The sequence below is a fragment of the Moschus berezovskii genome, chromosome 15, assembly GCF_049115385.1.
Source record: "Moschus berezovskii isolate FMDL1 chromosome 15, NW_MosBer_1.0, whole genome shotgun sequence".
NCBI lineage: Eukaryota > Metazoa > Chordata > Mammalia > Artiodactyla > Moschidae > Moschus > Moschus berezovskii.
Genome location: NC_142474.1, coordinates 72,716,096 through 72,739,751, shown reverse-complemented (window position 1 = coordinate 72,739,751; position 23,656 = coordinate 72,716,096). Strand labels below are relative to the sequence as shown.

General features: G+C 43.9%; 1 protein-coding gene and 1 pseudogene across 1 annotated transcript in view; one reads left to right on the top strand and one right to left on the bottom strand.

Annotated features, from left to right (window-relative positions):
• Positions 1 to 23,656, bottom strand: part of ITIH5 (inter-alpha-trypsin inhibitor heavy chain 5) — a 90,683-nt gene that overhangs the window by 41,127 nt on the left and 25,900 nt on the right. Inside the window, exons 3-5 of the mRNA XM_055427231.2 lie at positions 20,773 to 20,936; positions 19,489 to 19,590; positions 17,056 to 17,306 (exon numbers count right to left, since the gene is read on the bottom strand). Coding sequence (XP_055283206.2) covers positions 17,056 to 17,306; positions 19,489 to 19,590; positions 20,773 to 20,936 — 517 coding nt within the window. The remainder of the gene's footprint in view (positions 1 to 17,055; positions 17,307 to 19,488; positions 19,591 to 20,772; positions 20,937 to 23,656) is intronic.
• LOC148775471 (dynein light chain 1, cytoplasmic pseudogene) lies at positions 2,407 to 2,634 on the top strand (annotated as a pseudogene).

The window sequence follows — 23,656 nt, the reverse complement described above, 5'->3', positions numbered from 1 at the left end:
GTTTGACTCAGGATCATAACAAAGTCCCCACATCACATTTGACTGATATTTCTGAAATCTCTCTTAATCCACAAATGTCCACACTCTCTACCCTTTTACTAATGCTACATATACATCTTGTAAAACACTGGTCCTCTCTTCTATGGAGTTTCTCACATTCTGTATGTCATGATGGTTTTCCTGTCCTGTCTTTTGGTCCCCTGCTCTCCTGGTCCCCAACTCTGGTTTGAACGTAGCATCACAGGGAGCAGAAAACATGCCAATGCCAAGGCCAAGAGCTCATTTAACTGTTGTGGGACACAGTCGGGGTGTTGGGTCTTTTCAATTCCCTCTGTGGTCTAATGCTCAGTCAAGTTTGAGGCTCACAGCTCAGTCCCCTGTACCTCCTTGTGTTCGGTGGGTAGAGCTAGAGGCTGGTTAGATTCAGGTTCAGTGCTGTGGGCAAGAACACTTCCCGGTTATGCTGAGTTCTTCTTTACCACATCAGGAAGTACACAATATCTAGTTGTCTGCTTTTAGATTCAGCAAGAGGGCTGGACGGTTCTGATCACCCATGGTGAAATTCCTCATCAGTCTTTCCCTTAACAGATTTACCAGTCACTGATAATGTTTGTTCACTGTTTCATCAGAGTTGCAAAAGGGCGGCTTCTGATTCTCTCATTCCTTCCATACGCAATTCTTCCATAAGGAGCGCTTCTCCATCAGTCATTTAGTTCTCATAATGTGCTGCTTGTCCAGAAGGTTTATGACTCTTCAGAAAAACATTTCCCAAAGCCTTCCCCAGCAAAAAACTTAGGATGTAAATTAAAATTCCAGAAAGAGGGAGAGATAAATTATTTTTTCCTGTGATTTAAGAAAAATGAGTGAGATGATACATTAAGCAAAGAACAATCTCGTTTTACTCCTAACTTTCATTTCCTTCAGTAAGACACACTACGGAGAATTATTTCACAGACTACCCAACTTTGTAAATCCAATCAATGCTGTGTCTATATGTTGAGCAACTAGTTTTTTGAGATTTGCATGCATTATGAAGAATAGGAAAATGAGGAATTCCTAAACATCAGTATGTGGAGACTTTTAACCCAGATACTGAATCAAAGGCTGGCTTGAAATTGCCACAAAGCATCAGATTCTCTTTTTAAATCTATTCAAGTTCATACCATGGAGTAAGCTGACCAACAATTTTCCATCCTTAATTAGCAAAACAAAAATGGAAACAAGGCATCATTTGCCCATGGTTATTTGTGTCTAAGAATAAACTTCCTTCTGCCAAGGGCTTATTAGACAAAACTCAAAAGAAGTTTAAACATTTCCTTCACCAAAAGAGACAATTAATTTTAAGACACCATTTGGTGTAACCTTGACACACCACAAGGCAGAACTGATTCTTCTATTTTTATACTTACCAAGGGCAGGAATTTCAGGACTGACCAGAGAGGTAGCAAACAGGGAAGTCTGTTTTTGCAGAAAGTCAATGGTAGGTAAGAGAATACTTCCAACAGACCTGTTCCTGTGAAAAAGGTGCTGGGAAAATCTCCAGGGGACCATGAAGAGTACCAGCCTGTGTTCTCTGGAGTCGTCTCTCACTGATGATTACTGGTCAAGCACCAACAATGAGACGTATGAAAACACCCTGGCTAAGAACTCGCGATCTCAGGAGAGTCACAAGGACCTGCACTTGGCACTGGTCCAGCTGTTATCTCATCTGAACTCCAATACTTTGGCCATCCTTTCGAAGAGTTGACTCACTGGAAAAGACTCTGATGCTGGGAGGGATTGGGGGCAGGAGGAGACGGGGACGACAGAGAATGAGGTGGCTACATGGCATCACCGACTCGATGGACATGAGTTTGAATGAACTCCGGGAGTTGGTGATGGACAGGGAGGCCTGGCGTGCTGCGATTCATGGGGTCGCAAAGATTCGGACACGACTGAGCGACTGAACTGAACTGAACTGCAAATGGATTAGTGGTCTACCAAACACACTCTTGACATGGTTGTGATGTGATGTACTTAGCACCATTCTGATTCATGGGGAACAGTCATGCTTGCTAATATCAACCAGAAACAGGTACAAAATAGAAGTGCCGGTGAATTAGGCGAGAAACAATACATCGTGTCAAGCTTGGGACAGTCTATCCAAGGAAGAGGAAAGAACAACTGCTATTGGCAACATGGTTCAGTCAGAGCCATTCTGAGTGAAAACATAAGATACAGAAGAAAGTATTCACTATTTCCATTTATACGAAGCTCAGGAGCAGGCAAGACTCACAGCAATAGAAAGAGCATACTGGGGCCTCTCTCCGCGGGTGTGAGCCTAATCAACCCCTCCCGCAGGAGACCGTTGCAGCTGGCCAGGCCCTGCTTCTTGGTGACCCAAAGGCCGTGATCAAGAATGCTGATATGTCAGAGGAGATGCAGCAGGACTTGGAGGACATGCTACTCAGGCATTGGAGACATACAATATACAGAAGGGCATCATGGCCCATATCAACAAGGCGTGTGGCAAGAAGTACAACCCCACCTGGCGCGGCATCGTGGGGATGAACTAGTTATGTGACACATGGCACCAAACACTTCATCCACTTTTACCAGGGCCAAGTGGCCATTCTCCTGTTCAAATCTGGTTAAAAGCATGAACCATGCCATATACCCAGTGATCCATCCGAAAACCAGGACTGCAGCCAAAACTCCAAATTCCAGAGGCTGAAATCTTCAGCCTTGCCTAAGGGAACCCCTCCATCTTTGAACTTTTACTGTGTTTTGTACAGGGCATTCTCTGTACTAGCTTGCTGTGATTATAAAGCAATGAGCAAAACAGCTTACATTTGTATTTATTTTCTCTTTCATACCTGTCTGCCCCCTGTTTTTTCTTTTCAAAATCCATTCCTTTAAAGAAATGAATCTGTTGGGGAAAAAAAAAAAGAGCATACTGGTTCCTTCGGGGAGGGTAAACACTGACGGGGAAAGAGGATAAGGGGACATTTGGGGTGCTGAAAACACTCTACATCTGACTCAAAAGTAACTGCTGGGTGTGCATATGTATATATAGAGATGTAAAACTTCCTTAAGCTACACACATAAGGTTTATACACTTTATTTTACGCATACCCCAATTTAAAAAAAAAATTTAAACTTGTTGAAAGTTGCAAAGCACAAGAGATTGAATAAGTAACTCCCAAGATGGAACACAGCATTATTTGTCAAATGGACCTCTGTCTTAGGGTAAATCTTTTTGTGTGGGCATTTATACATACAGGGTAATACCTGGTGGTTTTACGGAGTGTAATAGCTAGCAGAACGAAGACCAGGGACAGAGGAACAGGGAAACATTTTCTTGTGCAATGTCCCTATGTGTGTGCATGCTCAGTTGTGTCCGACTTTATGACCCCATGGACTGTAGCTGCCAGGCTCCTCAGTCCATGGAATTTTCCAGGCAAGAAAACTGGAGTAAGTTGCCATTTCCTTCTCCAGGGAATCTTCCTGACCCAGGGATTTGAACCCTAGGCAGTTTGAACTGCAGGCAGTCTGCTGCTTGGCAGGCAGATTCTTTAGCAACTGAGCCACCAGGGAAGCCCTCCGCATCCCTCGGCTCTAAGAAAGATGTCCTGTTGGCAGAGGCAGCTTCACAATGCGTCTCTCTAGCAGTGCTCCAGCAAACCCTAGATGAGTTCATCATCTGCCAGGTGACACGGACCAGCTCTCCTGTGTGGTTTTGGACCAGTGGCCATCACCTGGGAACTTGCTAGAAACACAAATTCTTGGGCTCATCCCAGAAACTTGGAGTCAGAAACCACGCAACTGGGACCCAGGAATCTGTATTTTCACAAGGCTTCCCAGATGATTCTGGTTCCTGCACAGACAATGGTGGTGTGCCTTTGACGTATGTGAGCGGACGGCACTAGATTCTCTCTAACCTTCAAAGTTGACACAAATGAAATTTTATTCTCTTTACACTGTCAAGAGGAACAAACCAGTCAATAGTAAAGGAAATCAACCCTGAATATTCCTGGAAGGACCGATGCTGAAGCTGAAACTCCAATACTTTGGCCACCTGATGCAAACAGCCAACTCATTAGAAAAGACCCTGATGCTGGGAAACACTGAAGGCAGAAGAAGGGGCCAATAGAGGATGAGATGGTTGGATGGCATCATTGACTCGATGCACATGAGTTTGAGCAAGCTCCGGGAGACGGTGAAGGACAGGGAAGCCTGGCATGCACAGTCCATGAGGTGGCAAAGAGTCAGACACAACGGAATAACTGAACAACAACACTATCAGGACGTACCTACCATTTCATGTTTCAAGTCTTTCTTGTTGAAATGGTCTTCACAATTACCCTGAATTAATACCATTCATAGCTGAATGAAAGCACCAAGGATTAAAAAGTATAATTTCTCTCTTCAAAATTAATTTGACTAGCCTCTTTGATATAAGCCATGAGAAAGGATAGTGTATTATTATTTTAGTTTCCTACTGACCTCTGATGTTTGCTAGTGCGTGATGAAAATTCATGAGATTCCTCTAAATGGGCTTCTTTTATGTGCTCAAAGAGTGGGTTGATTCCCAACCGGGTTATTCACCAAGAAGCCCAGTTCCTGAGGTTGACCTCCACCCACTAAGTATCAGACAGTCAATGTGACCGAAAGAATTTTCCACTACCTATCAGAAAAAAATATAAAGGCCCATTGGGAAAAATTCCAGAGAAGTATTTCTAGAACAAAAAATCCTCTTTTTATTAGAGAAAGAAAAAAATCAATGAGGCTGCCCCTAATGACAGACCAAGATCGAAAAGCAGAATAGTACTATTTAGCTTTTCTTGCGTGTGAACAGGGGTCCTGCTGCCTGCCACACAATCGGAAGCACAATGAGCTAATTTATTAGCAGGGCCCTCAGCAATCACAGGATGTGTCCTACACATAATGAAGAGTGCAAGGGAACAGGTTGGGAGCAGACCAAGAGAATGAGAATCTGACCTACTTTTCTAATGAGAACCCACATATCCTGGCTTGCCTTCTTCACATCCATTTGGTCAGGGCTAGCAGTGAACTTCATGATTGCTTTGAATTGGAGGAAGCTGTGTCTTCTCATGCCGTCTCCCAGTTTTCACCCAAGCGAGAGTGGTCTCCTGAAAGATGACCTTCACGGGCACAGGACTGCCTCTAGGGCAACCCCTGAAGATGCACCAACTGGTCTGTCCCCACCCACTCTTCCCTGCTTCTCAGGTCACCAGCATCCCCACGAGGCCTTCCCGTCTGAAGTCCCATATTTTTTAATTGGAAAATATGGGAAGTGGAGTCCAGGGTTTGATAGACTCAAATGACTGACTTAACATCTCTGAGCCTTTCAGTTCCATGTCTTTTAAATCCACATCATAGAATCATGGTCAGAATTAAATGACATCACATCTAAAAGGAACTAAGGATGGTGCTGTTGCTAAGTTGTGTCAGACTCTTTGCGACCCCCTGGACTGTAGCCTGCCAGGCTCCTCTGTCCATGGGGTTTCCCAGGCAAGAATACTGGAGTGAATTGCCATTCCCTTCTCCAGGGGATCTTCCTGACTCACAGATTGAATCCGTGGCTCCTGAATTCTTTACTGTCTGAGCCACCAAGGAAGTCCCACCAGACACAAAATAAGTGCTCAATACATACTAGCCCCCAGCCTCTCTCCCTCAAGAAGCACCTTGTTATTCTGTCTAGGATGAAAGGCAACTCATGAGAAAAAAAAGACATTTTGGTAACATATAGTTTACGTTTTCCAATAGCACATTTCTTTATACCACTGAAAACTTAGTAAAAACAAATATTCATTATTTGGATGAAAAAAAGGTGCATCATGTAGAACATTCATAACAAGGAATTCAATAATGTCTGGCTCAGTTGGTAAAGAATCTGCCTGCAATGCAGGAGACCCTGGGTTCAATTCCTGGGTTGGAAAGATCCCCTGGAGAAGGGATAGGCTACCCACTCCAGTATTCTTGGGCTTCCCTTGTGGCTCAGCTGGTAAAGAATCTGCCTGCAATGCGGGAGACCTGGGTTTGACCCCTGGGTTGGAAAGATCCCCAGGATAAGGGAAAGGCCGCCCACTCCAGTATTCTGGCCTGGAGAATTCCATGGACACAGACACGACTGAGCGACTTTCACTTTCGCTTCTCATACAGGGAACAACCTTTATAAAGGTTGTGGAGGTAGTGGTTTCTCCAGAGTTCCCTGAAATTAAATACAGAATTTGGCATGAAACTATACTCAGTGATCAATGCAAAGAAATAGAGGAAAACAACAGAATAGGAAAATCAAGAGATCTCTTCAAGAAAATTAGAGATTCCAAGGGAACATTTCATGCAAAGACGGGCTCGATAAAGGACAGAAATGGTATGGACCTAACAGAAGCAGAAGATATTAAGAAGAGGTGGCAGGAATACACAGAAGAACTGTACAAAAAAGATCTTCACGACCAAGATAGTCATGATAATGTGATCACTGACCTAGAGCCAGACATCTTGGAATGTGAAGTCAAGTGGGCCTTAGAAAGCATCACTACAAACAAAGCTAGTGGAGGTGATGGAATTCCAGTTGAGCTATTTCAAATCTTGAAAGATGATGCTGTGAAAGTGCTGCACTCAATATGCCAGCAAATTTAGAAAACTCAGCAGTGGCCACAGGACTGGAACAGGTCAGTCTTCATTCCAATCCCAAAGAAAGGCAATGCCAAAGAATGCTCAAACTACCGCACAATTGCACTCATCTCACACGCTAGTAAAGTCATGCTCAAAATTCTCCAAGCCAGGCTTCAGCAATATGTGAACCGTGAACTCCCACATGTTCAAGCAGGTTTTAGAAAAGGCAGAGGCACCAGAGATCAAATTGCCAACATCGCTGGATCATGGAGAAAGCAAAAGACTTCCAGAAAAACATCTATTTCTGCTTCATTGACTATGCCAAAGCCTTTGACTGTGTGGATCACAATAAACTGTGGAAAATTCTGAAAGAGATGGGAATACCAGATCACCTGACATGCCTCTTGAGAAACCTGTATGCAGGTCAGGAAGCAACAGTCAGAACTATACATGGAACAACAGACTGGTTCCAAATAGGAAAAGGAGTACGTCAAGGCTGTATATTGTCACCTTGCTTATTTAACTTATATGCAGAGTATATCATGAGGAACGCTGGGCTGGAAGAAGCACAAGCTGGAATCAAGATTGCTGGGAGAAATATCAATAACCTCAGATATGCAGATGACACTACCCTTATGGCAGAAAGTGAAGAGGAACTCAAAAGCCTCTTGATGAAAGTGAAAGAGGAGAGTGAAAATGTTGACTTGAAGCTCAACATTCAGAAAACTAAGATCATGGCATCTGGTCCCATCACTTCATGGGAAATAGATGGAAAAACAGTGGAAACAGTGTCAGACTTTGTTTTTTTGGGCTCCAAAACCACTGCAGATGCTGATTGCAGCCATGAAATTAAAAGACGCTTGCTCCTTGGAAGGAAAGTTATGACCAACCTTGACAGTATATTAAAAAGCAGAGATATTACTTTGCCAACAAAGGTCCATCTAGTCAAGGCAATGGTTTTTCCCGTGGTCATGTATGGATGTGAGAGTTGGACTGTGAAGAAAGCTGATCGCCGAAGAATTGATGCTTTTGAACTGTGGTGCTGGAGAAGACTCTTGAGAGTCCCTTGGACTGCAAGGAGATCCAACCAGTCCATTCTAAAGGAGATCAATCCTGGGTGTTCACTGGAAGGACTGATGCTGAAGCTGAAACTGCAATACTTTGGCCACCTCATGCGACGAGTTGACTCACTGGAAAAGACTCTGATGCTAGGAAAGGTTGGGGACAGGAGGAGAAGGGGACGACAGAGAATGAGATGGCTGGATGGCATCACCGACTCTGTGGACATGAGTTTGAGTGAACTCCGGGAGTTGGTGATGGACAGGGAGGCCTAGCATGCTGTGATTCATGGGGTCGCGGAGAGTTGGACACAACTGAGCGACTGAACTGAACTGATACATGTACACTTGTTTCTGGACAGATGTCTGTAGCTTTCACCAGATTCTCCAAGGAGCCCCCTTAAGGTTAAGAACCACACCTACAAGTGCTATGAAGTATTCTTATTCTTGGGACTTCCCTGGTGGTCCAGTGACGAAGACTCCCAATGCATGGGGCCCGGGCTTCGAGTCCTGGTCAGGGACCTGGACCCCACATGCCACAACTAAGAGTCTGAGAGCTGCAGCTAAGATTCCATGTGCCACAGCTAAGACCTAGCACAGCCACATAAATAAATAATTTTAAAATTCCTATTTTCCCCATTGATTCTATCTTGTAATGATAAGACATTGTTTATTTTGCATAAAGGGTGAAGAGAACAGGATGTTATTTACAGACAAACGTTCCCCTCCTAGACAACCACATGGGGGTAAAGGGAAGCCAGTTGCTATGTACAGAGTCTAAAGGCGAAAAAATTTAAGAGCAAAGAACCACAGTCAAGGTCATCAGCTGAACACTACGCCCCTTTCACTCAACTGATGGGGGATTTCCTGGCCTCTGTTTCCTGTGGGCCTTGGGTTTCCCCACTGTCAGGGAAAAGCAGACAACACCTGGTGATTTTACAAAAGCATTTCCAAACACTGTCTCCTCATTTCCCCTTGGAAAAGAGGTTAAACTGCCTATGTTTGTTTATGTCACCTGCTCACCTGGGCTCCAGTGGGGAGATTTCTGCAACAGAGGGAATGAATAATTGGGCAACTATCCTCCTGTCATCGACAAAAAGACAAATTCAGGCCAATCGGCAGAGTGTTAACAGAAAAAGTGATGGGGATATAATTACGGCATGGTGACTATGGTTAGTAATACAGTACTGCAAATTTAGCAGTTGCTAAGGGAGCTGATCTTAAAAGTTCTCATCTCACACATACACACAGATTCTGTAACTGTGTATGGTGAAGGATATCACTGAGGTTTACTGCAATCATCATTTGGCATCATATACAAATATCAAATCAGAAAACAAACTTATGGTTACCAAAGAGGAGGGATAAATCAGGCGATTAACATATACATTATAAAATGGGGTGGCTCCGATGGCTCAACAGTAAAGAATTTGCTTGCAATGCAGGAGATGGGAGTTTGATCCCTGGTTCAGGAAGCTTCCCCTGGAGGAGGAAATAACAACCCACTCCAATATTCTTGCCTGGGAAATCCCACAGACAGAGGAGCCTGGTGGGTTACAGTCCACAAGGTTGCAAAAGAGCTGAATGCGACTTGATGACTAAATAGCAACAACATAAATAAATAATCAAAAAGGATCTCTACTTAATATTCTGTAACAAACTCTATGGAAAAGAATCTGGAAAAGAATGTGCATGCGTGCTAAGTCACTTCAGTTATGTCCAACTCTTCGTGACCCCATGGACCGTGGCCCACCAGGCTCCTCTGTCCATGGCAAGAATACTGGAGTGGGTTGTCATGTCCTCCCCTCCAGGGGATCTTCCCAACTCAGGGATCAAACCCATATCTCCTATGGTTCCTGCATGACAGGTGGATTCTTTACCACTGAGCCACTGGGGAAATCCCTGAAAAAGAACAGATATGTGTATATATAAACTGAATCACTCTGTCATACACATGAAACTAACACAGCATTGCAAATCAAATACATGCAAATTAAAGAAAAACACTTTTGGTAATTTTTAAAAACTGCCCACTCTAAGTTCTTCAAGGGCAGTGACAATGGCGGTGGACATCTGTAGCACAGAGCAGGAACATGGTGAGGACTCGCTGTGAGCTCTTGGAACATTTAACATGGACACGGCTCAACACATCGGCACACACTCAGGCAGGTGGACGGAGGGGCCCTTCAAGAGGATCACCTTGGAAGTGTTTTGATGGGTGTGGCAGTGCTCTAGTTGAAACACGGCACATGCTTCCACCTCTGGTTTCGGTCACACCTATGGCAGACGGTGCCATTTGCCCAGACATCCCACCTTGCATGGCAAACTAACGCAGCAGGGAAAAGGACGAAGCAGAGTGAGGTATCCTGAAGAAGAGGAGGATGCTCACCAGTATTAAGTGAAAGAGAGAAGGTCACCCTCCCGGGTGTCTCCGAGCCATCCTGTTCACAGCTGACCCCCACCCAGCTACAGCCGACGACCAAACAGACGAGATAGCGTGGGTCCTCCTATCAGCATTAAAAATAAAACAAAACAGACCTGACTGTGGAGCCAAATGATTCATACATCAGTGATTTCTGCACTGAACAATGTTGGAAACCCTCACATGACAGCCAGATTGCTTCCTGGCAAAGGTACAGAGGCCAAGCGGGGCCATACCCTTCCAGCTGCAGCCTGGAGACTGGATCCCGGGGAGGGACACACGGCAGCGGGGAACCGGAGCTGGGGGTGAACTGTTAGTCACAATGCAGCCTTTAATAGTGCAGGGTAGCCAGATTTAGCAAAGAAAAAGGATGCCCCGTCACATCTGAATTTCAGATATACCACCAGTGACTTTCTAGGATAAGCATGTCTCAGATACTGCATGGGACACATTGTTTACCTGGAGTTTCAAATTTAAACCCAGCATCCCCTCTTTTATCTGACAATTCTGGAAATGGGAGGGATCTATATTCTTGTAGCGAGTCTTGTGGAACCAAACTCTGCCTCTGAATCCCTCCTTCACAACAGAATAAGAGCCACACCCAAGATCGGGAGAACTTCACCAACTTAAACCAGGAAGGGGGCGACAGAGGATGAGGTGTTTGGATGGTGTCACTGACTCAAGGAACATGAGTCTGGGCAATCTCCAAGAGGTACTGAAGGACAGAGAAGCTTGGCACGCTATATACAGTCAGTCCATGGGGCCGCAAAGAGTCGGACACAACTTAGCAACTGAACAACAGCAAGCCAGGAAGGCACTGGAAACCCAACGGCATCTTCATTGTTGACAGTTATCTATTCTTAAATTCTTTTAACAAATACTTACTGAGCACCCATTCTATGGCAGGCACCACGCTAGTTGCCTCCATTACAATCCTGAGTGCCATCACAGCAAACGGCAGAGTCAGGAGGTTGACAGACCAAGCAAAGGAAAAGAAAAATATGATTTTTAAACAGATTCAACCAACTCCTCACTGGTGTCTACGGATACACAAGACACTGTAGACACACACAAGTCTAGCCTGCAGTCAAAGGCGACTTGAGCTTGCAGGACTCAAGACTGGTCATTAATTTATCCTCAAAGACCCTGGCAGAGTCGACAATCTCATCTTCCAGCATCAAAGGTAATGAAACTGTATTTGGAGTGGTTCTCTTCTTTCTAATGAAGCTTTCTTGGTTCTTAGGATTATTTTATGGGAAGCTGACCTAGGAGTGATACAATTGAAAAGCAAGCTGTAGGCTGAGTTCCTGGGCAGGTAAAGGATATAAAGCACACGTTCCTTGCAGAGCACTTGGTGGGGACTGGGAGGGGGGTTGGGGCGCGGGTATGGGTTCTAAAAACCTAAAACATAATTTTTTTCTTCCAAAAAAGATACAAGTGAACTTACATACAAACCAGAAATACACCCACAGACATGGAAAACAAATTTAGGGTTACCAAAGGGGAAAAGGTGGGGTAAGGGAAGAAATAAATGAGGAGTTTGGGAGTAACATATACTACTATATGTGGGCTTCCCTGGTGGCTCAGACAGTAAAAAATTTGCCAGCAATACAGAAGACCCCAGTTTGATCCCTGGGCCAGGAAGACCTCCTGGAGAAGGGAATGGCAACCCATTCCAGTGTTAGTTCCTGGAGAATTCAATGAACAGAGGAGCCTGGCTGGCTAAAGTCCATGAGGTCGCAAAGAATCAGACACGACTGAGCTGCTAAGCACAGCACAGTACATGAGGGAAAAGGATCTGAAAAAATAGATACACATGTACGTATAACTGATTCACTTTGTTGTATACCTGAAAGTGACACAACATTGCAAATTAACTATACTTCAACTTTTTTAAATGGTTAAAAATAAATGAATAAAAGTAATTCATCTCAAAAAAGCTCCTTCTATAGGGCAGGATCCTAACAGAGTTTATGTCCATATACTCTGCTGGGAGGTCCAAAGTAAGGCTCCTGACATTTACCAACTGTCAAAACCACCTGGGGTGCTTTGAAAAACGCAGCTGTCTGAAAAGAGAGACAGAAAGTGGATTAGTGGTTGCCTGGGGCTGAGGTTGGAACAGGGAGTGACTGCAAAGAGGCACAAACATCTTTTCGGGGTGAAAGGAATGTTCTAAACTTGGACTGGGCTGATGGTTGCGCAACTTTGCAAGTGTACAAAAATCACTGAGTTAGAAGACTTAAAATGAGTAAATTTTATGCTATGCAAACATAGCCTCAATAAAACTGCTTTTTTAGAAAAGCAAAGAACCTGGTGGTCCAGTGGTTAAGAATTTGCCTGCCAATGCAGGGAACAAGGGTTCAGTCCCTGGTTTGGGAAGATCCCACATGCCCCGGAACAACCAAGCCGGTGAGCCGCAGCTACTGAAGACCGCGTGCCTAAAACCCATGCTCCACATCAAGAGAAGCCACAGCAATAAGAAACCCACAGACCCCATTCACCGCAAGTAGAGAAAGCCAGACATAGCAATGAAGATCTAGCAAAGCCAAAATAAATAAAGAAATAAAATTTTCAAAAAGAAATAAGCAAAGAATATAAAGGCTAAACTATGCAAGTCACAGAGTCATATCTGTTCAGTGGTAGGAAAAATTTTGAGCATTATTCTTGAGCATTACAAATAAATTAATTAAAAGCACTCATAAAATTTTCAGTTTCTCATAGAATAAACTCAGAATATCACACCTCAAAATACAGTTATCGAGGCCCCAACCTGGGTAAATTCTAATTCAAGAGTTTGAGTGAGGACTCAGTCATCTGTGTTTTGTTTTTTTTTTTAACCTCTCCAGGTGACTCTAGGGTGTAGCCAGGTTTGAGCATCATTGATATAAAGCTAAAGGAGATGAAAAAGGCAAGGTACCTTATTTCTAATATTGTTTATCTCATTTTATTTTACTCCAAGCCATCAGGGATCTGATCATAAATGAAAATTTTATGGCCCCAACCAGTTTTTTGTTTTGCTTTTTTTTTTTTTTTTTTGAGTCATGGAAAGGACAGTAATTCAGGTGCCATAGGACCACATGAAGTTTGAGATTTTAACCTAGAGAGTGAAGTAACCAGCTTTAAACCAATCACATAGATAGAATATTTATCCAGGTTATAATTTAAGATTATCAGACATCCAGGGATGTCCCAGAAAAGAATTAATTTCAAATACTCTTGTTCCATTGAGCCCCCAAATCATCAAGTTCCGGTCTGTCGCTCAGTCATGTCCGACTCTTTGCGACCCCGTGGACTGTAGCCTACCAGGCTCCTCCGTCCATGGGATTCTCCAGGCAAGAACACTGGAGTGGGTTACCGTTTCCTTCTCCAGGGGATCTTCCCAACCCAGGGATCGAACCCAGGTCTCCCGCATTGGAGGCAGACGCTTTAACCTCTGAGCCACCAGGGAAGCCCAATCATCAAGTTACTGAGGGAGAAGGAAGCAGGGTGACGGAAGAGACAGGGAGTGTGGTCGTGCACTGAACACCAATTTGTAACCTGTTAGAGTGTGAACCACACACACAAGTTAACTGCTTTAATAATCCAGAAAGTAGAATGCTTTGACTTGCAAAGTATGTCTCACAGCACTGGCTTTCACACTGAGACAAAGTTCATTCATTCATGGTTCAATAGCCATGGGCCCAACACATCAGACAAGCAAACCGAGGCAAAAGTAGGTTGCACAACTTTTAGGCTTTCTCTTCTTTTTATGGACCTACGCGGAGACATGGAACCTGAACCCACACCCTGAGAATTTTACAAAAACTCCCAGGGAGGGCTGTCCTAGAAGTCTGGTGTGTACAGACCGAGTCTAGTAGCTAGCACACGGTCATTCTTATCTAGAACTGCTTCCCTAACCATATCAGCGGGTCCAGTGGATAGAGATTTGCTCAGAGAACATCCAGAAGTCTGACCTCAGAGGCCCGCGCTGGCTCCAGTCCACATTCACACGCTCGCAGCCCACGTCCTGGTCTCAGTTCTATTCTAGCTGCATCTCTGCCCGGGTGCTTTCAGAATACACGCAACAACATCCAGGCACAATCACAGCATCCTGTGCCTCTGGCTCCTTCCTGTAGCGGCTGTTTTGCAGGAACAGAAGCAGCTGAGCTCTGGACCAGACTGAGGAGCAAAAAAGGGCCCCAGTCCACTGCACCTGGCCCGGGGAACGGCCCGTGAGATCTCTCGCTCTGTAAGGCCAGATATCTGGTCTGGTGCAAAGAGCCAGGAAAACAATTTTCTTAAAAATAAACAAATTCCCAGGAGATCAATGGTCTGGAAACATTCCTCAGAGATTCCCACAGGCCCTGCTGATAAGCAGTGAGCAACTTTACAAACAACCATCAGGATTCAGACCTACCCCTTACAAGATGACCCACACACCACCACACAGACACATCTTGGAAGAGTCATGGTGGTTCTGAACCTGGCAGGACGCACAGGCACTTCATTTCTACAGCAGGATAATCATCCTTCCCATGTGGGATCATTTCGTGATAAATTATGATTAGGAAAAAATGAAATTTTAAAACATTCTTTGTTATTAGTTTAGGTGTGTATTTTTTTTGTTTGTTTCTTTTTTCCCTTTTCTTCTTTACTTTGCAGACACCTAATTAGCTATATACTCTTTAAAAGGCATAGTGTTTAATACCATACGGAGGGACTTTCCTGGTGGTCCAGTGGCTAAGACTCCATGCTCCCAATATAGGGGGCCTCGGTTCCATCCTTGGTCAGGGAACTAAGATCCCACATGCCACAATTAAAACTGGATGAAGCTAAATAAATAAATGATAAATATTTTTTAAAAAACTATTACAAGGTGACAAAGGTTAATCTGACAAAGTCCTGTTTCAAAATAATTTATGATCTAATAGGAGAGATAAGATTTGCAGAGGAAAAACTAAATAGAAGGTAATTGTAACAATGATGATGATTACGATTTTACTCTGCATGAAAGCTTCTCAATGACCCTGAGAGACAGTTATAATCCCTATTTACAGATCTGTAAGCTGAGTCTCACCGGGCCCAAGTCATTTTTCTCAAGGATATTAACTCTTAACAGATCACAAATCCATTAATCCTACCCACGGTGACCTCAATGATCTAAGAATGATGTATTTTATCTCATCATTTCTGAATGTCAGGTCTCTTGACAATATCTTTAATTTCTTGATGAGATCTGGATAGATTGCAAACTCACTGCTTGGAGTTAACTTCTAACAAAGACCTGCATCCATGCTCCAGTCTTTGAGAGCAAACTACCTCTCCCATCCTCTCTCCATCACTGAACTGTGTGCTGGGGGCACAACTAGGTTCCATACTCTTTACTCTTCTCACTAACAGCTCCAGGGCTTCACTATTTTCGCCTCAAGTAAGATAACGACATTCTCTTATTCCTTGTGTCAAGTCATTTCTCTCATCTCTTTGCAAACTCATCCCTAAATATTCTTGTACGAGAAGGCTTCTTAGGCAACTCTGCACCCTCTTTGCAGTCACAGGGGTTGAATTCAGGTTCTGCATTTTCTGTGATCCTTTACCACTCAGCCTTTCCCTGACCTCAGCATCACAGGTACCCAAAGTCTTGTCATTTTAACCCTGGTGCAATTTTGGGGGCACATCTGTTTCATTATCCAACTTGACATTAGACCTTACAGATATATTTAGGATAAGGCTGAATGCAAGTGAATATTAAATATAAACTATTAGTTGACATTAATATAGCAATTAAATTAGATTGAATTTTTCATGATCATCTCAGTAAAGAGTGCTACTTAAAAAATTAAAATATGAGGGGACTTCTTTGGTGGTCCAGTGGTTAAGAACCCGCCTGCCAACCCAGAGGACATGGGTTCAATGCCTGGACCCGGAATGAAGATTCTACATACCCTGGGGCAACTAAACCCTCAAGGAGCAACTACTGAAGTTCCCTTGCCCTAGAGTTTACCATCTACAAGAGAAATCCAAGTACCACAACTAGATAAAGTCCATACGAAGCAATGAAGACCTAGCACAGTCTAAAATTAATTAATTACTTAACTTAAAAAAAATTAAAATCTAAGAAAAATTCAAATTAAGTGATCCTGCTGATGAACACAAATGTCTATGTCTAAATCAAATTTCTAGTACATATTTTTCACTAATTTTAGAAAGAACATAGCACATTATTTAGATGTTTCTGTTAATGTTAAATGCTTGTTTTGATAACAGTGTATTAAAAAATAAGGTAAAATAAAACAGCATTAGAAAATGACCCCATCATCCCTCACCCATAAATGATTATTTTATATGACTCCCTATTCTTTGGTCAGCTTCACAGTTACCATATTTAACATTAAAGTGTACATACAAATGTGTCTCTTTTTTCCTTATCATATGACGAATTGTTTTTACAACCCAATTTACTAATCACATCCATGTACTTGAATATTTAGGATGAAGGAAAGCTTTTGCTCCTACAAACATTATCAAACACGTTTGTATATATAACCATCCCAACATTTTAGATGTCTCACCAAGGGTAGATTCCCAGAAGTGACACAACAGTGAGAGATGATTAGAACATTGTAAAATCTCCTGATAGAGCACGGCTTTAAAAAAAAGGCATTATTGGGACTTCACTGGTGGTCCAATGGCAAAGTATCTGCCTTGCAAAGCAGAGGACACAGGTTTGATCCCTGGTCAGGGAATTAAGATCCCACGTGCCTCGGGACAACTAGAGAGTCTGTGCCACCGTAAAAGATCCCCTGAACTGTAATCAAGACCCGATGCAGCCAAATAAATTTTCTTACAAAATGCACAGGGCACTGTCTTTGCTTGGTTGCTGTCCTTCAGATCCCCGCTTCACCCTGGGCCTGGACAGCAGGGGCGCCATCTGCTTTAATGCCGGGACACCTGAGTGCGCCCGCCAGCACCTCTCACCTGGCCCCCGGCCGCTGCCCCTGTACCGGCTGTTCTGCAGCCCCAGCACCTCCAGCTCCGCGATGCCTGGCCTCTCCAGCACGGTCACCTCCACTGTCAGCCGCCCCACCAGCTGCTGGGGTCGCACGCTGACCACGTGCTCGTACTTCCCCAGCCGTCTCTGCAGGAGCTCCTCGTAACTCAGGAGGAAGGCAGCCTTGTCCTTGCTGGGAAGCACCACAGAAGCTCTGAATGTCTCCGTCCCCTTCTCCCTGGAAGGAAGAGAAAAGATGACGGGGGATCGGAGAAAGCCAGGCGCCCTCAAGTCCAAGATGGTCCCAGCCAAGCACGCTCAGTGAGAACCCTCAGCATTCCCTACCAACAAGCCACCAGCCACTGCAGCCATCCCCACGATGCACCCTGAGGGGATTCTGGATGGAGAAAAATAGGAGACTGACTTATAGTTAGTTACAGGTTATAGTTATAGGTAGTTAAGGTGCATACCTAAGGACTCGTTTCAATGAGCCCAGACTCTCGCACCTTCCCATACACAGAAAAGCACTAAAACCATTCACCTGAGACATCTGGATTTTTTTCTGATTAGCAGGCACGTTCCGATGTTCAACTACATTTATTTTTTCAGTAGAACCTCCTCCATATCCTAGTCCTCCCTTACCTCTCTGGAACAGTCCCTCAGAGCTACCTGAGAGATGGTCACCAGGGCTATAGTCCTCAAAAATGCCTCCAAGAAAACATAATCCTCGACTTCCAGGTTGTGCGTAACTTTTTCAGTCGACATTAGAAAGCAAAACTAGAATTTAGCTTTGGGAGGAGAAGCAAACGCCTGCACTAGAGGAAGGTTATGTGGGTCCAAGGAATCCTGAAGAGCAGAGAGTTCAAAGACCACGGAACCCTTCTACTTCTTTCTCCCTGATGCAGACCCGGGGGGGCAAAGGGGAAGAGGACTGACACAGGTGACCTCAAGGAAAAACACACAGGGACTTCCCCGGTGGTCCAGTGGTTAATACTCCGCACTGCCAATGCAGGGGGTGTGGGTTTGATCCCTGGTCCGGGAACTGAGATCCCACATACCACACGAGGCGTGGCCAAAATAAATTAATGAATAAAGTAACATTTTAAAAAAATGGAAAGCAGATACATGCTGTGGTCCAACTAAACATAACTGTGGCATGATTCTGAACAATTTGTGAAGTGCAAAAAAAAATAAGAATCTTCATAAAGCTCACAATATTTTCTCTAGATCCTGTGATCGTTTTTCTTCAAAAGGAACAGAAACTTTTTTCAACTGGGCTAGCAGAGAAGGAAACAAATCTCAGTACACTAGGTGGCTCTGCAGTTAATGTTATTCACAGTCATTAAAAGTGAATTGACTTATTGGTCTTCGGATTCAGTTTGTAGACAAAGAATTCAAACACCATGACAGATCAGAATTTAAATGTTGATAATTCTGACAATGCAAAAGTAAATGATTAAGTAGGAAAAGAAAAGGTCGGGTGACATGCAGGAGAAAGAATACTACCATTGAAGATAACAGGGCTCATCTAGGATGGTATAACTGCTTATATTGAAGAAGAAAAAGAAATCATACAAAAATTTGGAATGCAGAGAGGAAGTGGGAGTATTATAAACCTGCTGAATCCTCTTTCTTCACAGCAGAGAATCAACAATCAATCAACATCTGATTTTTATCAAGAAATTTTTTAAAAAGCAAGACTATAGTCAAAGTTATGGTTTTTCCAATAGTCATGTACAGATATGAAGAAGGCTGAGAGCCGAAGAATTGATGCTTTCAAATTCTGGTGCTGGGGAAGACTCTTGAGAGTCCCTCAGAGAGCAGGGAGATCAAAACAGACAATACTAAATGAAACATTCATTGGAAAGACTTTTACGCTGAAGATAAAGCTCCAATACTTTGGCCACCTGATGAGAAGAGCTGACTCACTGGAAAAGACCCTGAAGCTGGCAAAGACTGAGGGCAAGAGGAGACGGGGGCAGCAGAGGACGAGATGGTTGAAGGGCATCACCGACTCAATGAACATGAGTCTGAGCAAACTCTGGGAGATAGTGGAGGACAGGGAAGCCTAGTGTGCTGAAGTCCATGGGGTCGCAAAGAGTTGGACATGACTTAAGTGACTGAACACGAACAACAACCAAAATATTTAGAATAAGGGAGGTAACTACCATAAAACTACAGGAATATCAGAAGTGGATCTTTCTAGGACGTAAGAACTGGGGAATGGGGGTGGGTGGATTTTTGATCATAAACCCTTAGCTACTATATTATTAACCAGTTATATTATATATTATTAATATGATAAAAATAAAAAGATAAATCCTTGAAACAGGGCGAAAGCAAGATGAGACGTCCAAGAGGCAGGAAACTTGACGCGTGGCTGTGGTGGAGTTTTAATTCCTGACTGCAGTGGGACTCACCCATTATCCTCCATGGTTTCATTCCTCTTCTCTCTTGCCTTGTCACCGCTTCTCTTTTCTCTCTGTGTGATTTCTCCCTGATACACCCTGTCTCCAATAAGCCTGAAACACAAGAGACAGCTGTGTTGACTTAAGAGAACTTATGGATGTTGGGGGCAGGGGTGGGAGGGGGAATAGTGAGGGAGTTTGCAGGGGACATGCACATGCTGCTGTAAGGACCTAGCGTATAGCACAGGGGACTCTGCTCAATGTTATGTTGCAGCCTGGATGGGAGGAGGGTTTGGGGGAGAATGGGTACATGCATATGGATGGCTGAGTCCCCTCACTGCTCTCCTGAAGCTATCACAACATTGTTAATGGGCTATACCGCCATGCAAAATGTTTAATTGAAAAGAAAAAGAGACAGCTGTGCTGCCAGCTTGCCAAGACAAACTCAAGCATGGATCTCACAACCATGACAACCCTAGAAAATATTTTTGTTTGCCTCTTGGATATGCACTGAGAATGCATTCCAGACTGGGGCATCACTCATTTCGTTCTAGGGCAAATTTCAACAGGTCCACGTGTTAAGAGCCAACTCATGGTGTCTCTGATTCTCCAGGAGGGACACAGAAGACCTGTTCAAACAATCTTCCAAGAAGATGCACCAACCTGAATCCTGCCCAGACAGAAAATTAAACCCACACACCTATTTTGCATCTCTTTACCTCTTAGTTCAGGTGAAAAGAAGAAATATATGGTATCTAGTTATCAAGGTTACCATGCTGGCTGGTCCTTCAGATGTCAGCTTCAACACTGACTCCTCGGAGCCACCTCCCCAACTCCCCGACCTAAAAGAGCCCCCTCAATCCTACTTGTCATCTCTAGAGAACTCACAGCTATCTGAAGGCAATCTCATTATTCATCTGTTTGCTTATTTGTTTTTCCCCAGAGGAATTTCCAGAGCAGAGCAACACTCATCTTTTTCAAAGAAGTAGACCAATCACCTTGAAGTGTGCCTGGCCTGGGGTGGGGAGCCATTTGTTGGAGGGAAGGAAATAGGAAATGAGAGGGAGGAGGAAAGAAGAGAGGAATGGGACAAAAGAAGAGATAATAAAAAGGAGGAAGGGGGAAATGGGAACGCAGAGAAGAGGGCAGAGGGGAGGGAATCAACCTTCTTTCCCATGCACAGTCCTTTGGGTTGAGAATTTATATATTCTCAGGGTCAAAGGCTGTTGTCCTCACAGCATCTCAGACTCCCCCTGACCACTCTACAGAGAAATCTTCATTCCAGGGTTCACCTACACAGTGAAGTTAGTGATGAAAGCTGCAGCTGGAATCTGCATCTGAAACGTGACTTCCTGGTCCTCAGACCCTCTGTTGAGCATCCTACAGGCAACTGTGGTGAAGGCATAGCGGGAGATGATGGTAGACTTCACCGAGAACTCCGTCATCAAGGGTTTGGTTTTCTGTTGGAATCAAAACACACAGTATGCTGTGCACTTGAAACCATCACAGCACTGTAAATCAACTATACTTCAAGTTTAAAAAAAACACAGTATTTCCCACACACATAGCCCACAAAAGCGTGATTCAATCATTTGGGGGTAGGGGTGGTCTTTTTTTCTGTAAGAGAAAATCATCTTCAATTTGGGAGTCCTTGAACTTGTGATTGTTCTCTCCTTTCTTTGACTTGTCCTGAGTTTCTGTGATTCTTCCCCTCACTTGTAAGAGAAACACAGCTGAACAACAAGTACATGACAGAGAACAACCTGCTTAGCCCAGCTTTAAGAAATGAACCCAGTAGGGAGAAGGCAATGGCAAGCCACTCCAGTACTCTTGCCTAGAAAATCCCAGGGATGGAGGAGCCTGGTAGGCTGCAGTCCGTGGGGTCGCTAAGGGTCGGACACGACTGAGCGACTTCACTTTCACACATTGGAGAAGGAAACGGCAACCCACTCCAGTGTTCTCGCCTGGAGAATCCCAGGGACGGGGGAGCCTGGTGGGCTTCCGTCTATGGGGTCGCACAGAGTCAGACACGACTGAAGTGACTTAGCAGGGAGGATAAATTAGAGACTGGAATTAACATATGCAAGAAAACGAAAGTGAGACTCGCTCAGCCACGTCTTACTCTGCGAACCCATGAGCTATACAGTCCATGGAATTCTCCAGGCCAGAATATGGAAGTGGGTAGCCTTTGCCTTCTCCAGGGGGAAACTTCCCAACCCAGGGATCGAATCCCGGTCTCCCACATTGCAGGCAGATTCTTTACCAGCTGAACCACCAGGGAAACCCAACATATACACACTGCTATGTATAAAATAGGGATTCCCAGGTGGTACTAGTGGTAAAGAACCTGCCTGCCAATGCGAGAGACCTGGGTTTGATCCTGGGGTCGGGAAGATTCCCTTGGAGGAGGGCATGCAACCCACTCCAGTACTCTTGCCTAGAAACCAGTAGGGAGAAGGCAACGGCAAGCCACTCCAGTACTCTTGCCTAGAAAACCCCATGGACAGAGGAGCCTGGAGGGCTACAGCCCATGGGGTCACAAAGAGTCGGACACGACTGAGAGACTTAGCACACACAGATGTATAAAACAGATAATCAACAAAGACCCACTGTAGCGTACAGAGAACTCTACTCAATACTCTGTAACAATCTATATGGGAAAAGAATCTGAGAAAGAATGGATATGTGCTTGTATACAACTGAATCACTTTGCTGTACACCTGTAACTAACACAACATTATAAATCAACTATACTTCAAAAAAAATTTTTTTAATTGTAAAAAAAAAGACACATGCAAAATTTCCAGTTTAACAGAGTTAATTTTTCTTAAAGAATTTAAAAAATTATTGGAATTTTATAAGTATGTGAAGCACATAATACTTTTATAAATTTTTAGATCACATTTCTAGGATCACTGAATTGATCGCAAGATCAGAGCATGCCTAAAGAAATTCTCATACTTCCAAATTAATTTCAACATCCACTTAGAGAAACTATACTGTGGGGTGTTTCCATTCAGATGACAAGCCCACCGTTATACAATAAGAATCAATGCTGAGCTCAAGAAAGTATTTGGGGAATTAGAACCCAGAAAAAGGAAAGTGTATGCTAATTACATTCATCCCTAAAGCTTCTGATAAAGGGCAGTGGCTAGAAAGTGCAAATTTCAAAGCTGGTTAAAACTATGCCCTGTTCTCTGTGCATCCATAATACATGTATATGCTTCTATCTCATTGTATTATAATTTCAGCTAAGTGTCTTCGGCACCAGCATTGAGCCAAGCCAGAGTAGGGGTGGGGTTGAAGGCAGAGTTTTGGAGACTATTCACTCCGTGGCTGAACTTCAAGTAGGGAAAAAAAAAATCTAACTGCATTTGAAAAATCTTCACCTAAAAAGAAAAGAAATCCTCTCATTTGGTCTGAGAAGGAATTATTTCAAAACAATGGTTCTCAAGATGTGGGCCACAGATCAGCAACAACAGTATCACCCAGAAACTTTGGTTAAAAATGTAGAGACTTTAACACATATATGTGGAATCTATAAAAATGGTACTGATGACCTATCTGCAGGGCAGGAATGGAGACGCAGACACAGCGAATGGACTTGTGGACACAGTGGGTGAAGGGGAAGGTGGGACGAATAGAGAGATCAGCACTGACCTATGTACTGTACCGGGCTTCCCCAGTGGCTCAGCTGTAAAGAATCCGCCTGCCAATGCAGGAGACCCAGGAGAAGCAAGTTTGATCCCTGGGTTGGGAAGATCCCTTGGAGGAGGAAATGGCAGTCGACTTCAGTATTCTTGCCTGGAGAATCCCCATGGACAGAAGAGCCTGGTGGGTCCCAAAGAGTCGGACACGACTGAAGCTACTTAGCATGCACATATACACTACCATGCATGAAATGGACAGCTAGTGGGAAGCTGCTGAATAGCACAGGATGCTCAGCTTGGTGCTCTGTGATGACTAGAGCGGTGGGATATATGTATACATACAGCTGATTCACGTTCTTGTACAGCAGAAACTAACACTGTAAAGCAATTATCCTCTGATTAAAATATAAAAAATTTTAGAAGAAGAAATGTAGTTTATCGGACTCTACCCCAAACTCACAGAGCAAGAATCTCAGGGGGACAGGCCAGCAATCTATGTTTCAACATGCCCTCTAAGGGACTCTGATGTT